Genomic DNA, 19,168 nt, shown 5'->3' on the forward strand with positions numbered 1-19,168 from the left:
GTGACTTGCTTTCCCCTGCCCTGAAGCACCAGAATACCAAGATGAGAGCAGCCCTCACAGTTGAGAAGCGAGTGGCGATACCCCTGTGGAAGCTTGCAACACCAGACAGCTACCGGTCAGTCGGGCATCAATTTGGAGTGAGCAAATCTACTGTAGGGGCTGCTGTGATCCAAGTTGCCAATGCAATCAAAGAGCTGCTGATATCAAGGGTAACGACTCTGGGAAATGTGCAGGTCATAGTGGATGGCTTTGCTGCAATGGGATTCCCTAACTGTGGTGGGGCGATAGACGGAACCCATATCCCTATCTTAGCACTGGCGCACCAAGCCAGTGAGTACATAAACCGAAAAGGGTACTTTTCAATGCTGCTGCAATGCTGGTGGATCACAAGGGACGTTTCACCAACATCAACATGGGATGGCCGGGAAAGGTACATGATGCTCATGTCTTCAGGAACTCTGGTTTGTTTCAAAAGCTGCAGGAAGGAACGTTCTTCCCAGACCAGAAAATAACCACTGGGGATGTTGAAATGCCTATAGTTATCCTTGGGGACCCAGCCTACCCCTTAATGCCATGGCTTATGAAGCCATACACAGGCAGTCTGGACAGTAGTCAGGACCTGTTCAACTATATGCTGAGCAAGTGCAGAATGGTGGTAGAATGTGCATTTGGACGTTTAAAAGCACGCTGGCGCAGTTTACTGACTTGGATGGACCTCAGCGAAACCAATATTCCCATTGTTATTACTGCTTGCTGTGCGCTCCACAATATCTGTGAGAGTAAGGGGGAGACATTTATGGTGGGGTGGGAGGTTGAGGCAAATCGCCTGGCCGCTGATTACGCGCAGCCAGACACCAGGGCGGTTAGAAGAGCACAGCAGGGCGCGGTGTGCATCAGAGAAGCTTTGAAAACCAGTTTAATGACTGGCCAGGCTACGGTGTGGACGTTCTGTTTGTTTCTCCTTGATGAACCACCCCCCCGGTTCACTCTACTTCCCTGTAAGCTAGCCACCCTCCCATTCCCCATTTGATCAGCGCTTGCAGAGGCAATAAAGTCATTGTTACTTCACATTCATGCATTCCTTATTAATTCATCACACAAATAGGGGGATAACTGCCAAGGTAGCCCGGGAGGGGGGGGGGGAGGAGGTAAGCGCCAAGTGGGGTGCAGGAGGAGGGAAGGATAAGGCTACACTGCACTTTAAAACTTATTGAAGGCCAGCCTTCTGTTGCTTGGGCAATCCTCTGGGGTGGAGTGGCTGGGTGGCTGGAGACCCCTCCACCGCATTCTTGGGCGTCTGGCAGGTGAGGAGGCTATGGAACATGGGTAGGAGGGCTGTTGGTTACACAGAGGCTGTAGCGGTGGTCTGTGCTCCGGCTGCCTTTCCTGCAGCTCAACCATACGCTGGAGCATATCAGTTTGATGCTCCAGCAGTCGGAGCATTGACTCTTGTCTTCTGTCAGCAATCTGACACCACCGATCCTCTTCAGCCCGCCACTTACTCTCTTCAGCCCGCGATTCAGCCCGCCACCTCTCCTTGTGTTCATATTGTGCTGTCCTGCACTCTGACATTGTCTGCCTCCACGCATTCTGCTGTGCTCTGTCAGCGTGGGAGGACATCTGTAGCTCCCAGGGCCAGTGCAACCCATTAGGCAACCTAGGTGGTCGCCTAGGGTGCTAACATTTTGGGGGCAGCGACCGCGGCGGCCAGATCTTCAGCCTCCCCGGTCATTGGTGGTATTTCGGGGGCGGGACCTTCCGCCGCCTAGAGCGGCAAAAAAGCTGTCAGTGCTCCTGGTAGCTCCGAGAACATGTCATCCCAAGTGTGTTTTTTTTCTCCTTCTAATCTTCGCTAGCCTCTGCGAAGGAGAAACATTTGCAGCTGGTGGGGGAAAAGGAAGATTGGTAGTTAAAAAGACACATTTTAGAGAACAATAGGATCACTCTTTCCTGTTAAACCTTGCTGTTCACATTACACAGCACATGTGCTTTTGTTACTAGGTCGCATTTTGCCTCTTATTTATATTGAGGGTGTGATGGGTTGGATCACAGAAACCCCCTTGGGAGCTGCCACCTGATGTGCAAAGACTACCTCTGCTCCTGTTTTCCCTGCCAGCTCAGGACTCCAGCACCCTGTCTTGCTGAGCCAGACACTCCTGTCTGCTCCAACACAGACCCAGGGTCTGAATCACTTGCCCCAAAGCTGTAAGTTTACCTGAAAACAGTTCACAGAAGTTTGCTTGTCTTTAGCACTCAGATGCCCAACTCCCAATGGGGTCTAAACCCAAATAAATCTGTTTTACCCTTTATAAATCTTATGCAGAGTAAACTCATAAATTGTTCGCCCTCTATAACACTGATAGAGAGATATGCACAGTTGTTTGCTCCCCCAGGTATTAATACATACTCTGAGTAAATTATTAAATAAAAAGTGATTGTATTAAATACAGAAAATAGGATTTAAGTGGTTCCAAGTAGTAACAGACAGAACAAAGTAAGTCACCAAGCAAAATAAAATAAAATACGCAAATCTATGTCTAATCAAACTAAATACAGATAAGTTCCTCACCAGTTCCAGAATGCTCCCTTTTACAGGCTAATCTCCTTTTAGCCTGGGTCCAGCAATCACTCACACCCCCTATAGTTACTGTCTTTTGTTCCAGTTCCCTTCAAGTATCCTGAGGGGGTGGAGAGGTTCCTTCCTTAGTCAGCTGAAGACAAAATGGAGGGGTCTCCCACGGGTTTAAATAGACTCTCTCTTATCGGTGGAGACCCCCCTCCTCCCTCCTATGCAAAGTCCAGCTCCAAGATGGAGTTTTGGAGTCACCTGGGCAAGTCACATGTCCCTGCATGACTCAGTCTTTACAGGCCGAAGCCATTGTCCACATGGTATCTTGCTTGTCTCCAGGAAGACTTCTTATGTGGATTGGAGCATTCCAAGATGCATTGTTCCCCAAGTGTTTCCTGATCAGGTACTTAACCTGGTGAATTCCTTCCTAAAGAAGCTGACCAAATGCCTCACAAAGCTTACTTAGAAACCAAGCAAGCATACAGCCCATATTCTTAACCTTGAGTAGAAAATGATATATATGTACAAATAGGATGAATAGATATAGTAGACCATAACCTTTACGGAGATATATTACATGGCACAGGCAGCACAAAACATATTCCAGTTATATCATACATACATTTATAAGCACCCCCCCCCCCATAAAGCCTTATGGGGTACACTGTCACAGAGGGCCTGCCGGTTTGGTGTGAGAGATCACTCACACAGTGCCAGGCAACAGAATTCAGCTTGCAGGCAGCCATGGTAAGCCACAGCCTTTTGGCTTCTTTAACTTTCATAACATGTGGAAATGGTTTCAAACAGCAGCGCCCTCATTTCCCATATCAAGCAGCTGTTGGGTTGGCTATTTAAAATGGGTTGGCCATTTAAAAGGAGGGGCTGCGGTTTGCGGGTTAACATGCAGCACAAACCCAAATAACCTCCCTCCTACACATGCAATTCTCTGGGATGATCACTTCACCCCTCCCCCATTGCGTGGCTAACAGCGGGGAACATTTGTGTTCAGCTGCACACCCAAACAGCCGAGCAGAAACGGGCACCTCTGAATGTCCCCTTAATAAAAGCACCCTATTTCAACCAGGTGACCATGAATGATATCACTCTCCTGAGGATAACACTGAGAGATAAGGAATGGATGTTGTCTGAATGCCAGCAAACACCGGGACCATACGCTGCCATGCTTTGTTATACAATGATTCCAGACTATGTGCTACTAGCCTGGCGTGGTAAAGTGTCCTACCATGGCAGATGGAATAAGGCAGCCCTCCCCAGAAACCTTTTGCAAAGGCTTTGGGAGTACATCCAGGAGAGCTTTATGGAGATGTCCCTGGAGGATTTCCGCTCCATCCCCATACACATTAACAGACTTTTCCAGTAGCTCTATTGGCCACGAATGTCAGGGCAAATTAATCATTAAACACGCTTTCTTTTAAACCATGTCTAATATTTACAAAGGTACACTCATCAGCGGTCCCTTGTCCGCCCTCAGGGTCCGGGAGCACGTCTTGGGTGGGTTCGGGGTTACTGGCTCCAGGTCCAGGGTGAAAAAGTATCCTGGCTGTTGGGGAAACCGGTTTCTCCGCTTCCTTGCTGTGAGCTATCTTCAAGCTCTTCATCATCATCTTCTTCATCCCCAAAACCCCTTCCGTGTTGCATGATTCTCCATTGTCGGAGTCAAAGCACAGGGTTGGGGTAGTGGTGGCTGCACCCACTAGCACGGCATGCAGCTCAGCGTAGAAGTGGCATGTCTGCGGCTCTGACCCGGACCTTCCATTTGCCTCTCTGGTTTTGTGGTAGGCTTGCCTTAGCTCCTTAATTTTCACCCAGCACTGCTGTGCGTCCTTGTTATGGCCTCTGTCCTTCATGCCCCTTGAGACTTTTTCTAATGTTTTGGCATTTTGTTTTTTTCAACCTGCTGAGGTTTGCTTATCTTAAATGAGAATAATATTTAAGATGCAGATGTACAAGATATTCTTAGGTCCTGTCATATTCAATTTTTAAACAGGAGGGAGGGATTTACTGAAGAAAACAGCTACAACTATAGTTAAAAAACTTGGTTTCCAACACAGCTCAAGTTTCAGCTTTGTTTTCCTTGTTCAAAAAGGACCACATATTTTCTGGAGCTCTATACAGCACATAGGATACATCTATACTTGAGCTAGATGTTATTTTCAGCTTTGATCAAGCTAGCATGCCAAAAATATAACTGTAACAATGGCGGCACAGACGGCATGATGGGCTAGTCATCTGAGTGCATACCTTGGGTCACAGGCAGAACTTGTATTTGGGGCAGCTAGCCCATCCCCTTACTTCTGCCACTGCAGCTACACTTCTATTTTTAGCACACTAGCTCCATCTTGAGTTTACATGTACCCAGAGACACATCTAATGGCTGGATAATACAGTGCAAGTAAAAATATCATTATACCTGACAGATTTTACTTGATTGATCTAATTAACTAATACAGCATACAGTCCACTTGTTCAGGAGCTGGATTTTTTAAAGGGTTGGATAATTTTATTTCCATTAACATTTGCAACTATGAAAACTAAAATAAAAACAAAGGTAATTAAATCTCATGCTTTAGGGTATAAGATAATTGCCTGCAAGAGTTATTGTGAAAAAGGATTTTCCTGTGACCAATACCACACAGTTGGCTCTTTCATGATCCCCTCTGAGGAAAAAACAGTTACCTACCTTTTATAACTGTTGTTCTTTGAGATGTGTTGCTCATGTCCATTCCAAGTAGGTGTGTTCGCACCACGTGCACAGTTTATGGAAGGTTTCCCCCCTAGCGATATCCTTTGGGTCGTTCAGGCACCCCCTGGAGTCGGGCCATCATGCCACTGCATATATAGCCCTGCCAACCTGCCACCTCTTCAGTTCCTTCTTGCTGGCTGGCACCGACAGAGGGATAGGCGGGTGAGTTTTGGAATGGACTTGAGCAACACATTTAAAAGAACAACTGTTACGAAAAGGTAGGTAACCGTTTTTTCTTCTTTGAGTGCTTACTCGTGTTGATTCCAAGTAAGTGACTCCCAAGCATTTCCTAGGAGAGGAATGGGAGTTAATTCGTGGATTGTAGCACCACTCTGCCAAATGCAGGATCATCCCTGGCCTGCTGTGTGATAGCATAGTGTGAGATGAAAGTGTGAACTAATGACCATGTTGTGGTCCTGCAGATCTCCTGTATGGGAATCTGCACCAGGAATGCTGCTGAGGACACTTGCGCCCTTGTGGAGTGCACTGTCATTGCGTGGGCTGGCACCTTTGCCAAGTCATAGCATATATGAATGCAGGAGGTGATCCACAAAGAAATTCTTTAAGAAGACACCAGGAGGCCCTTCATCCTATCTGCTACTGCAACAAACATCTGGTTCAATTTCCAAAATGGCTTCATCCGTTTGATATAAAAAAACAATGCCCACCGAATATCCATTGGCCCTTTTGTGGTTAGGTATTACATTTGTTATTTCTGTCCTAACTGGTTACTTCAGTTCTTTCCAAGTTCCAAGTTGTGGTATACCTGTTAAGTTTAAAAGGCTATGAACTTAGGAAAGCCTCTATGCCAACCTGCTTTAACGCATCCTCTACGTTAAAGGTCGCAGCCATACATGGATCTTATGCTTTAGCTCATCACCATCTGTCTTAGGGTTGCCAACTTTCTAATCCCACAAAACCGAACACCCTAGCTCTGCCCCTTCCCCAGGCCACGCCCCCTTCCCCGCCCCTTCCCCGAGGACCTGACCCCTGCTCACTACATTCCCCCTCCCTCGGTGGCTCCCTCTCCCCCACTCTCACTCACTTTCACTGGGCTGAGGCAGGGGGTTGGGATATGGGAGGGGGTGTGGGGTCTAGGGTGGGGACAAAAATGAGGGGTTCAGGGTGTGGGAGGGGGCTCCAGGCTGGGCAGGGGGTTGGGGTGCAGGGGGTGTGAGGGCTCCATCTGGGGGTGCAGGCTCTGGGGTGGGGCCGGTGATGAAAGGTTTGGGGTGCAGGAGGAGGCTCCAGGCTGGGACAGACTTTGGTACCAAAGACTTTGGACCCCGAAGAAGATTCTTCATCTGGAGACCATGGCAATGCAGTACCTGCTTCAGCCACTGGGCAGTGCCGAGAGACTGAGGACTGGTGTCAGGACAGTGACTGGTGCATCAGTACCATGGAGGGCTTGCCTCTGGACAGTGCCACAGTGGTTGGTACCGGGAAGGAGCTTGCCGGACCTTGTTCCCTTCTGTCTCCAGTCGCCTTGGCTGGAGGGGGTCTTTGAGGGGTTAGCGGTATTGGGAGGGAAAGCAGTTCTTTCACAATCTGAAAGGCCTCTGGGATCAAAGGGATGAACAAACGCCTGGCCCAAAGGCTGCTCCAGGCAGTTGGTGGCGGGTCCCATTCTGGACTTGGCGCTCTGGGCGGAGTCTGCAGCACCATCAGTGGCTCAGGGGAAGATGAGTGGCCCAATGTATGTCTCACTACATCAGTCTGTCTCTGCCTTTCTCTCTTTGTCACTGGAGAATGACCTCTCTCGGTGCACTGTTTCTTATGTTTCTTCCTTGGCACTGGGGATGGAGAATGGTGCTGGGAAGAATGCGGTGCCAAGGGAGCGCTCCACATGGGGGTCAAAATACTAAGCTCTGATTCAGAGCGGTTCAGCTCCTAGACTGGTCTGAGGGCTGCCTCCATGAGAATGGCCTTCAGCCGAATGTCTCTGTCCTTTCTGGTATGAGGTTTGAAGCCCCTGCAGATCTGGCACTTCTCTTTGACGTTAGACTCCCCCAGACACTTTGGACAGCTAGCGTGTGTGTCACTTACTGGTCTCAGCTTACCGCAAGAGGTACACGGCTTAAAGCCTGGGGACCGGGACTTGCCTTAGTAACAGGAACAACTATTTACATTACTATATACACTAACTCTAACTAAGAACTATATACATTAACTATGATAACTATACAGAATATAAACAGAGAAAGTTCAACCACTGGGAAAGAAACCTTGCCACAGCAAGAGAGGTCATTACAGCAACCATCAAAGGCAGTAAGAAGGAACTGAGAGGGTGTGGGGCTGGCAGGGCCCCTTATACTGGCGCATACATGCACGGCTCCAGAGAGCACTAGAGCAGGCCCTATGGATACCACAGATGGAAAAATCTCCAGCAACTGTGCATGTGGTGCACACACCCCTAGCAAGCAGTGGACATGAGCAAGCATTCAAAGAAGAACTTGTAGTTTAGCTTGCTCATTTTGGGGGGAAATGAGACTGCATATGGAGCAGCACACCCCAATCCTTTAGCAGTGAATTGCAAAAAGATCTCCAGAGTTTAATAAGGAGGGTTTGAAAAAAAGGAATGCAACAGGAGCAGCGGAAGCGCCCTAAAAGTGAGGGGGCCAGAGGCACCCAGAACATGGCCCTGCCCCCGCACTGGCTCTTCTCCTCAAGTCTCCACCCTCATGCCACACATTCTACCTGAGGTTCCACCCTTGCACCGCCCCTTTCCCCGCTCCCCGACCCTCACACTGCCCCTTCTCCCAAGCCCCCACCCCTGCACCACCTCTTCCCTCCAAGACTCTGCCCCCACTCGCTCCTCTCTGCCCCCTCCTCTGTTGTTCACCCTGACAGCCCATAAAAAGTGGGGGAGGGAGCTAGGGCCCGCTGGCCCCCCTGTTCTGGTGCCCCTGGAATGCAATAATAGGTAGGTGGCTAGGCAGGGACATAGCTGGGCCACTGCTTAGCTGGACATTTCAGGTACACAGGTCCTGCAATACAGAACTGGAGAGAACCCTTACAGTTCCATCCTGAGGCATTTGCAGCTTTCCTTGTGGATAAGCAGGAAGAGACCAGGGTTCCTGCACAGAGAATTCCTGAAAGGGGAGGGAGTTTTTGCCAATTTTTATGTTCCATGACCCCTAGGAAAGGAGCCACCCATGTGGTGCCAAGATACGGGAAAATAAGTGGAGAAGGGGTGACCTTTACTGTGAACTTGAGCCACACACACAAAATGTTAGCCACTTACATTCACTGTGATTCATGATGTGCAGTCACCAAAGTGCACATCTTCCAAATGCATTGCGTAATAGTTTAAAAAATTAAACATGATCTAAGACCTTCTGTACCTGTAGTACACATGAAAAAAAACTGTGCTGAAAAGAATTTATGTGGGGGAAGAAGCTTGACAGGAATCCAATCATAATAACTATGCTGAGTAAGAGGCACTTAAAATTCACCTGCTTATAGTAAAAGAAAGAAGAGTATAGACATAGCTCCATGAAGATAAAATGCCCCTTCATTTAGTAACTGGCATAATAAAGATAGATGATAGAAATGTGAACATAATACTCTTTACAGAATGGCAGGGGCAGAACAGTAGGAATTTACTGTTATTGTTTTCCTTGTAATAAGTCTATTCAAATCAACTATGCATCACAGACTGCATGGTAGGATCAAATTATCTTAGCTTTGACATTTATTGAAGCATTTTATTGTATTCTGACTCAAGTTTCCTCTTGCGGATTTAACCTAAGTTACACTCTAAACTACTATTTAAAAATTACATGATAATAATATACATATTGTAGTGAAAAGTTATTACATTTCTTCTTGAGCAATGTAGTTGCTTAACCTAAAGCATAAAGTAGTTGAGCTAAATCAATTGCTAAATCTTAAATAGTGGGGAAATAGGTGATTAAAAATCAGAGTTTGAGTGCAGATAGGAAAAGAAGCTAAATTAGTGAGAACAACATTTGAACACTGAAGAATTCTGGGGGTATAAATGAAACTAGAGAAATCACACTTTGTAAATGGCAGAAAAAACACACTGTGAGGCAAGAGCAAATAAAATCTCTTACAGAACTTTTTGAATTAACTGTAAATGTAAGGTCATCAACATAAACATCATTTAAAATGATGACTTAAAAATTATAGAGGGATGAATGTTGTAAAAGATGACTATTCTGTATGTATTTCCAACAGAATGAGAAATTCTAATTAATGAGGTAAGAAAAAGATAAGGTTATTACATAAGAAGAAACTGGCATACATATGAAATAGGTGAGGTCATAAGGCAAACAAAGGAGGAGAATATGATTAATAAAGACTAGAAAGAGAATGGAAAATTAATGAGGCCACTTACTGTAGAAAACCACATCACTTTAAGAATCCAAATTGTCAAAGCAAAATTCACAACTAGGACGATAAGCAGGAGGAGGACAAACAGGTAGAGGCAACGCTTTCTCCAGCCATAAATGCCAATGTTGTAGACATATTGGTTTTCTGGCCTCTCTAGGCTGGTGCCTTGTGTTGTTGTGGTGTATTGTTCACGTACCATTTGCTACAGAAGGGGGGGAAAAAGAGTTTTGTTAAATATGTAAATTAATTTCTTTTAAAAAATTCTGTAAGAGAAAAACAAAATCAAATGTCTATCACTTTAAGTGATATCATTATTAGGCTCCAATTTGCTGCATGATAACATAGAATAGAAACATTTTTGCTTCTTTTTCATAATATTTGAACAAAAAAATCCCACCTGAAAATATAACACTAGTCATGGCATAATCTGCAACTCACATAGCAATAACTGTATTGTATAATGATATTGTAAACTATGCTGAAGACACAGTCGAGATAAAACATAACATTTAGGATTTTTTTAAATTCCAAGAGGTACTATATATTATTTTCTATTTTAAATACCAATTCTATCACAACATACATTCCAATATTTTCTATATGCAGTAACTATTACAACTAGCTTGTTGCAGTACTAAACTGTGTATCACTGGAATGCCAAAGTTTGTTAGGTTTCATGACCTGTATATGAAGAAGGAAAAGAGGTTTTAAAACTGCAAAGGAAAAACATGCTTGCTCAACCTTTTATCACAATAAATATTTAAAGATGTTCTACTAATAGAAACATACAGTAGTAACCAGGGTTAAACGTCTTCAGTCACACTACATTATAGTTTTCAAAGAAGCACTTACTAAAACTTAAAGGCAATTAGTTACTTACCAAAATACTTTCCCTTAAAACATGAAGACTGTCACTACTTTACACCTTGAAAGTATGGAAAGTTTACATTTGAGCCAAGAGAATAAAAACTCAACAGCTGAAGCTGTTTATCAAAAAACAACAATGTATAATATCTGTCTCAGCTCCACTGATATAAAGGGGGTGGAACCCCCAAAACCCTAATGTGCAAAAGTAAACAGATTTTGTAAATTCAAGTATCTCCCATAAACCAGGTAAGCCCTCTGGGCTCTTACATAAGAAAACATGTCCATTTTCTCACAGTATTATATTCCCAAATGAGAGTTCCTTCAGATTGGATTCTCATGAGGTTTCTTATCAATTTTGAATTTACTCCTGGGAATTAGATCACTATGGTCAGCACAAAGAATTTAAAAAATGTGATTAAATTACATCCTTGCCCAACTGCTGAATTACTCTAACTCATTAGGGCAGCTCTTTCGAAGTCTCCTGCAGAGCCATGCTCTGTCTGTAACAAGTAAGTGTTTCACAGTTCTGATGCTCTGCTTCAGGAATATCTGTCTTTTGTGATCTGTAGCTTTCTACCAAACCCCGAGTCAAAGAAAATAGTCTAGGTTTACAATTAAACAGAAGCTTATGTGTTATTGTACGCCTAACTTCCTTGCATAATTATAATGTTCATCCCCTTTCTATATCTTTTCTTTCATATTTAAAAAAAAACTATAATTCATAAAACATTGCAAAGGCTATGTTTTATTCCATACTCAAATAAAAACTGTGTAACAACTTGTGTGTTTGACCACTCCCGACATTTTCTTGCTACAGCAGCGATGCAATAATATTGCCATTGATTTGTTGTTATCAATCGAGCTAACCTCATAATGTTGGCAGACAAATCTTTTTACTTCCTGAAAATGCTCAAGCTGGTATAAAGAAGCTGGTAAAGTATAGGTAGGAGCTGAAGAGAAACAGTCAAATGAAAAAAGGAGTCCCATTTAATCAGATCGCATGAAGGCAGGCAACTAAATTCAGTACACCCTCGCTATAGCGCCCTTCATAATAATGAACCTTTGGCTATGATGAACCCAGTCCCTGGATCGCGCCTCGAGCCCCACTGCTGCGGCGGGGGCAGACAGCTCTTCCAGCCCCGCAGCTGCTTCAGGGGGTGACAGCTCCTCCACCTCTATGGCTGCGACGGGGGCTGACACCTCCTCCTGACAGCTCCTACAGCCCCGCTGCTGCGGTGGGTACTGTACTGATAAATGTTATAAGTTTTTGTATACAAATGCTAGAAGTCTAAATACTAAGATGGGTGAATTTGAGTGCCTGGTATGAAATGAGGATATTGATATAATAGGCATCCCAGAAAGTTGGTGGAACGATGATAATCAATGGGACATGGTAATACCAAGGTAAAAAATATATAGGAATGACAAGAGCAGGTCATGCTGGTGGAGGAGTGGCACTATATGTCAAAGAAAGCCTAGAGTCAAATATAGGAAAAATCTTTAATGAATCAAATTGTGCCACAGTCCGAAATTCCATGCTTGAATAATAAGAGTACAGCAGCAGGAATACACTACCAACCACCTGACCAGGATGAGGATGGTGATCGTGATTATGAAATTCTCAGGGAGATTAGAGAAGCTGTAAAAATAGAAAATTCAATCATAATGGGGATTTCAACTATCCCCATATTGACTAGGTACATGTCAGGTCAGGACAGGATGCAGAAATGAAATTTCTAGACACTATTAATGATTGCTTCTTGGAGCATCTAGTTCTGCAACCCACGAGGAGAGAGGCAAATCTTGATTTAGTCCTAATTGGAATGCAGGATCTGGTCCAAGGGGGGGGAATAAAATTGAACAGTTTTAAATGAATATCTTTACTGAACATAATCCTCATCAAAACTGTGTTTATAGAGTGCAGGATGCCTGACTTGTAGGAGTTACTATATAATGCCAATATGCAGAAGTAGATTAGGACTCTGACTTCCCAGTCTGATGGAACTCAGGCACATGACAAGGTGAGATGCTTGGACTTCGGAGAGGATATCAGCAGTTTGTCAGAACACTACTTATCTACCCATTAAGTAAAGATAACAAGCTGAAATAAAAAGCGCAGCTACAGTAATTTTCTGCTAGAGGGAGAATGATTCAGGGGAAACAGTGATTCCAATAAAAAGGGAGGAGAGAAATCTCAGGACCTCATTTGGAGATACATTCAGGTTAAAATCAAGTAGGGGAGGGAAAACCCAAACTTGTATGACTAGAAGGATTTTTCCCTTTTTTCAACCCCAGCAAATAATATCAAATATATACTATTGTCCCTAAAGTATATGTCACAATAATGTACTTGGAATTTGCATATTTTATAGCATATTATAATTTGCACCATAAACTAGTGTCATTAGCTAAAAAGCAAGGTCTCCTTGAACTGCAATTTGTGGGAACAAGCACTGAGAAAGTAATACACCATACTAAAGTGTTTGCATACCCATCAGTGCAAATCTGCATAACTATGAGTTCATCATAGCTAACCGCATTGTACATCATAACTGTTACTGCAATAGCTGGAAAGGTTGTCACTCTCAGTACAAACTGAAATGCATCAGAATCTACTGTACTTAATGGTTGTATATTTGTGAATAAGTACTGCTAAAATGCTATTTAAAACTTATATCAAGACTTTGCTTTTTATCTTTCATATATAATTATTTTTCCTCATTTAAAATATCCTTTCTGATGGGAAAAAAAAATATTTGTCATCTAATCAGAAACCTGCCTCAGAGTCAAAAGAGACAGCAAAATACTTTTTACCTGATTTTATGAACGTTACTTTAGGTTCCTGCGTGGTCTTAAAGCCTAACCAAGATTTTCAAAATTGGATATATTTTGGGTACCTCAAGTCTTACATCCCCAACTTGAGATGCCTTATAGGTGCTTGATTTATAGAAAGCGTTAAGCAGCCCTCTCCCTGAAATTCAAGCCCACCAGTCACTTTGGTAAATCTTCGTCTAGGTTTTCAAGTAATACGCAGAGAGAAAGCAGAAGGAGAAAACTATAGATTGTCTTCTCTGTTCACTTATTGCTATAATGGTATGACAGATGAAAGACCCATGAATTATGATATAGCCATCTTACATCATTAGCCTGTTCACAGGTCAGCAAGACGCAATCCTTGATCCATCAAGCAAGAGCTGTCTCAGAAGCACTTTTCTCTTTTAAGGGACTCATTACATTAAAATACCATTTCTTGATTGGAGCCTTAAAGCCAACAAACCATGCTTCATGTTAATAAAATTTTGGCAATACAAGATAAGGAGAATGTTTAACCCTAGAGAAAGTGCAGTCTTCTTTTCTGAAAACACTCAAGGTTAAGGCAAACCAGAGATATGTTGATATGAAATCTAGTGTTCACATTAGGGATAAACTCAAGTGTGAGATGGAGGGCAACCCTACAAAGGAAAAAATGAACATGGGTGAATAAGAAAATAAGACAAGAATGGCATTCAGCTCCCCAACTCTTCTAGTGGAAGTCACTACAAAAAACTACCTTGAGGGATAGCAGCTTAAAGGAAATTGCTTCTAGAGTTTCAAAAAAGATGAACTGTTATTACTGGCCAAACCAAAGACAAATCCAGCTGAGGGTTAACAGAATCGTAGAAGGGTGTCTAACAAATACACTGATATAGGGTGTGAGTCATTTCCCCTTACACTGCAAGAAAACTACCAATAGCTGAAATCACTAGGAAATGAATATGAAAGACACTAAGTCCGTTTGTTGCCAATATATACCAGAGGAAACAAGAGAAGACATTAATATTGCACTCAGTATGCCATCTCATATATGCCTTCCAAATATGTGAATATGTACAGTGTCTGAGTTGAAAGATTCCTTCTGGTGACTAGATAGTTGGGCAAAACGAGATGAGAATCTTTACTGCAGCAAATGGACCAACTCAGAGTCAGGAATTTTGAATGGGTGAATCAAACTGATTGCTGTGAAAGGAAATTTGAAACATAGGGGGTCATCTCCAGTAAATCCCACAATAGACTAATTAGCACAATGAGGACACCAGCAAAGCAGTAAAATGAGTGGCTCTTACTGAATATGTTGGGGATTGGGTAAGTTGAGGAAAGCAGTATTCCAGATCCTTCAACTCCAAACAAAATGCATTGGTGGATAAGCACTTTGGGATTAAAGAAGGTTGGTGAGGTAATATCTTTCATTGGACCAACTTCTGTTGATGAGACAGACAAACTTTTGAGCTTACACAGAGCTCTTCTTCAGCTCTGGGAAATTTACTCAGAGGGTCACAGCTAAATACAAGCTGGAACAGATTGTTTAGCATAAGTGGTTAACAAGTATTTCAAGGGAACATTCAAGTGAAGAAGCCTGTTAAAACCCCTCCCTCCAGTCACAGGGAGGAAAATGCAGGGGAAGAAGCAGCTAAGAGAATTCTTAGTGGTTTATAGATTGTTGTAATAAGCCAAAAATCCAGTGTCTCTATTCAGTCCATGATTTTTAGTGTCTAGCAAAGTTATAAACTTAAGCTCTGCAGGCTCATCTTTTGAAAGTGTTGTGCAGGCTTCCATTGAAGATGGGGACTGATAAATCAGATATAGAGTCATTACCTCTATGAAAATCAGGCGGGTGTCACTGAGATTAAAGACAAATCAGTGCTGATGGGACACTCCTACAATGTCTGTGTAGTTAATCCACCTTTTTGAGATGCGGTAGCTATGTCGACAGGAGAAACTCTCCTGTTGACATAGCGCTGCCTACTTGGGGAGGGTTAGGTCGGTATAACTCTTCGCTCAGAGATACGGATTTTTCACATCCCTTAATGATGTAGTTATACTGATATAGGTCTGTAGTGTAGACCTGACTCAAGGCTATCATAGAAATTCCTGTACTCTGAACAATGGGAGGTTAATGTCTGCTAACTGAGCCAGTCTGTTGTGGAATTGCTCTTTCCTTGGAGTTAAGTCCTGAGGGAGAGAAACCACAACCACCACCCAGAACATCTCAGGAGGAATTCTCAGAAGAAGAGAGGCTCTGGTGCCACATCATCTGTTGACAAACAAGTGCCTGATTATTGCTGTGGATTAAAGTTGCTTGTTCAGAAGTGATTATGGTTTCCAGGGTCAGGAAAATAGCCTGAAGCTTGTTTTTGTTCCTCAGGAGTCCATGTGCCCTGTTGAAACAGTGCTCCCTACTCCAGGAGTCTAATATCCAAACCATGCAAAGGATGTCAGAAGTCAGTGAAAGACATATTCACCGAGTCGTGAGGCAGACGGGAACATCAGAATAAAAGGGACAGAACCACCTAAGGAAGAGAGAGGACAAAGACTGCCACATTTCCAGGAGGAAAGGCTGCATAGGACACAAATAAAGGGAGATGCGAAGTTCAAGCAGGATGCAAAGTGATCCAAAAGTTGAAGAATGAAATGAACTAAAACAGGAAGAAAATACATGATCTGGAATAAGGTATTCTGGAATCCCAAATAAGAATATGAAGGCCTTTGCCAGTCAGGTACTGAGGATAAATAGGCATATGGGTTAACTCCTGAGAGAGGCAGGGCTCAAATGAGACTTGTACTAATTGATCATGACTGTGATTAAAGAGGTTCTGAAATACTTTATCCCAAGACAAAGAAGAATTACATATGTGAAGGAGTGCACTACCCCTTTAAGGGACAGGTTGAAGCTTACAGGTGGAATAGCCTGTGGTGTAATCAAGGAAGTTCTGCCCTACCACAGGGCTATATAAATAGGAAGAAAAAGCTGACAAGAAGCTGGGGAGAACCATGCAGGCTGCAGTGAGTGATGGTTGTTTCCACTCAGGTTCTAGGAGACAACACAAACTAGACCCTTTGTTTGTGAGGTGAGGGCCTTATGAACTATGTGGTGTAATTGCTCCTGTCCTGAAATCTTATTAAAAGAGGACATGCTATCTGTTAGTGTGTGTTAATTTCTCCTTGCTACACTGTTTTAAAGTGAACCTATTGCTGCTCCAATTGGGGCAAATTAAAGTTGGGCAAACCCGAACTGCTACACTGGGCTACAAAGGGGTGCACAGTGACTGCCACACTTTTACACATTCCCTGAAGTATAAAAATAGACTTAGAAATGATGATACTCTTTTAAAAAAATCCTATTATGAACTGTACCAATAGTTCCACTTAATGCAATCAGGAAAAGGTTAAATTCAGTCCTGAATGATAAATAATACATTTATGGACTAATGAGGACTTCTACTTGTTATCACAATAAAAGATAATTTTCAGGGGAACCATGTTGTTAGGTGTTTTTTTAAAACAATAAAAGTAGTCAAATGGAACAACAAATGCTTCATAAAAATCAACTAGTAATTTATGACCATACCAAGGGAACTGCATAACAATGTAAAACAGAAAATAAAACTTGGATAATTAAAATTGTTCTACCACAATATATACTTTGATCATTAAAATCCTCCAACAATAATAGATATCCTTCATAATAAAAAAAAAACCAATGTATTCTGGAATGAGTATCGCACACAAAGTGTATAATGAAAAAAAACCAACTGATTAACACATAGGCCAATTTCAGGCCTGGTATAAGCAGATGCAACTTCACTGAGGCCAATGGAGTTGAAGCTGAGGTGAATTTGGTCCAGGACATCTCACAAGCCCACTTCATTTAAAATCAATACAAATACCAGTTCTAAATTATAGAATAACAAGATAAATTTGGGTTGCATTTTTATCAATGACTTCGAAAAAACAGAAACTCATTATTGATAAAGTTTGCAAATGACACAAAAATTGGGGGAGTGGTATTGAATGAAAAGGATAGGTCACTGATACAGAGTGATCTGGATCACTTGGTAAGTAGGACACAGGTAAACAATATGCATTTCCATACAACTAAAAGTAAGGTCATACATCTAGAAACAAAGAATGAAGGCCCTACTTACAGGATGGGAGACTACCTTTGGAAGTAGTGATTCTAAAAAAGACTTTGGACTCATGGTTAATAATCAGCTGAACATGAGCTCCCAGTAGAATGCTATGGCGATCCTTGGACGTATAAACATAAAAATATCAAGTAGAAGTAGAGAGGTTAAATTACCTCTGAATCTGGAAGTGGTGCAACTGCTTCTGGAATACTGTGTTTAGTTCCGGTGTCCACAATTCAAGAAGAGGAAGTTACTCACCTTCTGCAGTAACAAGGGTTCTTCAAGATGTGTGTGTCTGTGGGTATTCCACTTCAGATCGGAGATTTTGCTCAGTCGGGGCGCATGTGCGCAGTAGTCGTCTCGCGGTGCCTTTGGCACCTCATGTAGTGCGTACATGACCCGACCCATTCAGTTCCTTCTCTACCGGGAGCTCAATGAACGAACTCTGAAGTAGATGGGAGGAGGGTGGGTAGTGTAGTACCCACAGGGACACACATCTCAAAGAACCCTTGTTAATGCACAAGGTGAGTAACTTCCCCTTCTTCTTCGAGTAGTGTCCCTGTGGGTGCTCCACTTCAGGCATCTGTAGAGCAGTGCCCTACTGTGGACGGTAGGGGCTTCAGAGTTGTGTATGTTGTTACAGAGAGCACGGTAAGGCCTAATATGGTGTGTCATAGAGGATTAAGTGATGGCATAGTGTTTTGCAAAAGTGTGCTCTGAGGCCCATGTTGCAGCCCTTTATATGTCTATTAGAGGGATATTGTTCAGGAAGGCTATAGAGGTAGCAATTGCATGCATAGAGTGGGATTGGATCCCTGATGGGGGTTCCTTGTTGTGCAGTTTCGATAGCAAAGTTGGATACACATAGAGATCCATTTAGATCAGTGGTTCTCAAACTTTTGTATTGGTGACCCCTTTCACACAGCAAGCCTCTGAGTGCGAACCCTCTTATAAATTAAAAACACATTTTTTTATATTTAACACTATTATAAATGCTGAAGGCAAAGCGGGGTTCGGGGTGGAGGCTGACAGCTCGCAACCCCCCATGTAATAACCTCATGACCCTCTGAGGAGTCATGACCACAGTTTGAGAGCCCCTGATTTAGACAGTCTCTGGGTTGCACAGCACTTGGAGCATTCTGTTGTGGAAATCAACAATCTTGGGGATTTCCAGAAGGGCTTGGTTCTGTTTAAATAAAACACTATGGCTCATCTGACATCAAGTGTATGCAGGATGGCCTCTTGTGAGTTCTCATGTGGTTTTGGGTAAAACGTAGGAAGATGTATGGGTTGGTTTATATGGAAGGATGTCGATATTTTAAGCAAAAATTTTGGGTGTGGCCACGTGACCTTGTCTTTAGTGAACATGGTGTAAGGGGGCTCAGCCATGAGTGACCTGATCTCGCTGACTCATCTAGCTGAGGTGATTGTGACCAAGAATGTGACTTTCATAGACAAATGAAGGAGTGAACAGGTTGCTAAAGGTTCAAAAGGTACTCTGGTGAGGCATTTAAGTACAAGGTTCAAGTCCCATGGCGATGTAGGTTGTCGGACTTCTGGGTACATGTGATGTATACTGATAAGGAAGCGTCTAGTGATTGGGTGGGCAAAGGTTCCCTCCACCTTATGGTGAAAGGCTGTGATAGTCACTAGGTGTACTTTGATAGA

The 19,168-nt window shown here is 43.1% G+C and overlaps 1 protein-coding gene across 3 annotated transcripts in view; it reads right to left on the bottom strand.

The window, feature by feature from the left end:
• Positions 1-19,168, bottom strand: part of SGCG (sarcoglycan gamma) — a 186,589-nt gene that overhangs the window by 127,107 nt on the left and 40,314 nt on the right. For all 3 annotated transcript variants that reach the window (XM_054015446.1, XM_054015447.1, XM_054015448.1), the window contains one exon: positions 9,694-9,891. In XM_054015446.1, coding sequence (XP_053871421.1) covers positions 9,694-9,891 — 198 coding nt within the window. The remainder of the gene's footprint in view (positions 1-9,693; positions 9,892-19,168) is intronic.

This window comes from Malaclemys terrapin, chromosome 1 (genome assembly GCF_027887155.1).
Source record: "Malaclemys terrapin pileata isolate rMalTer1 chromosome 1, rMalTer1.hap1, whole genome shotgun sequence".
NCBI classification, from domain to species: Eukaryota; Metazoa; Chordata; order Testudines; family Emydidae; genus Malaclemys; species Malaclemys terrapin.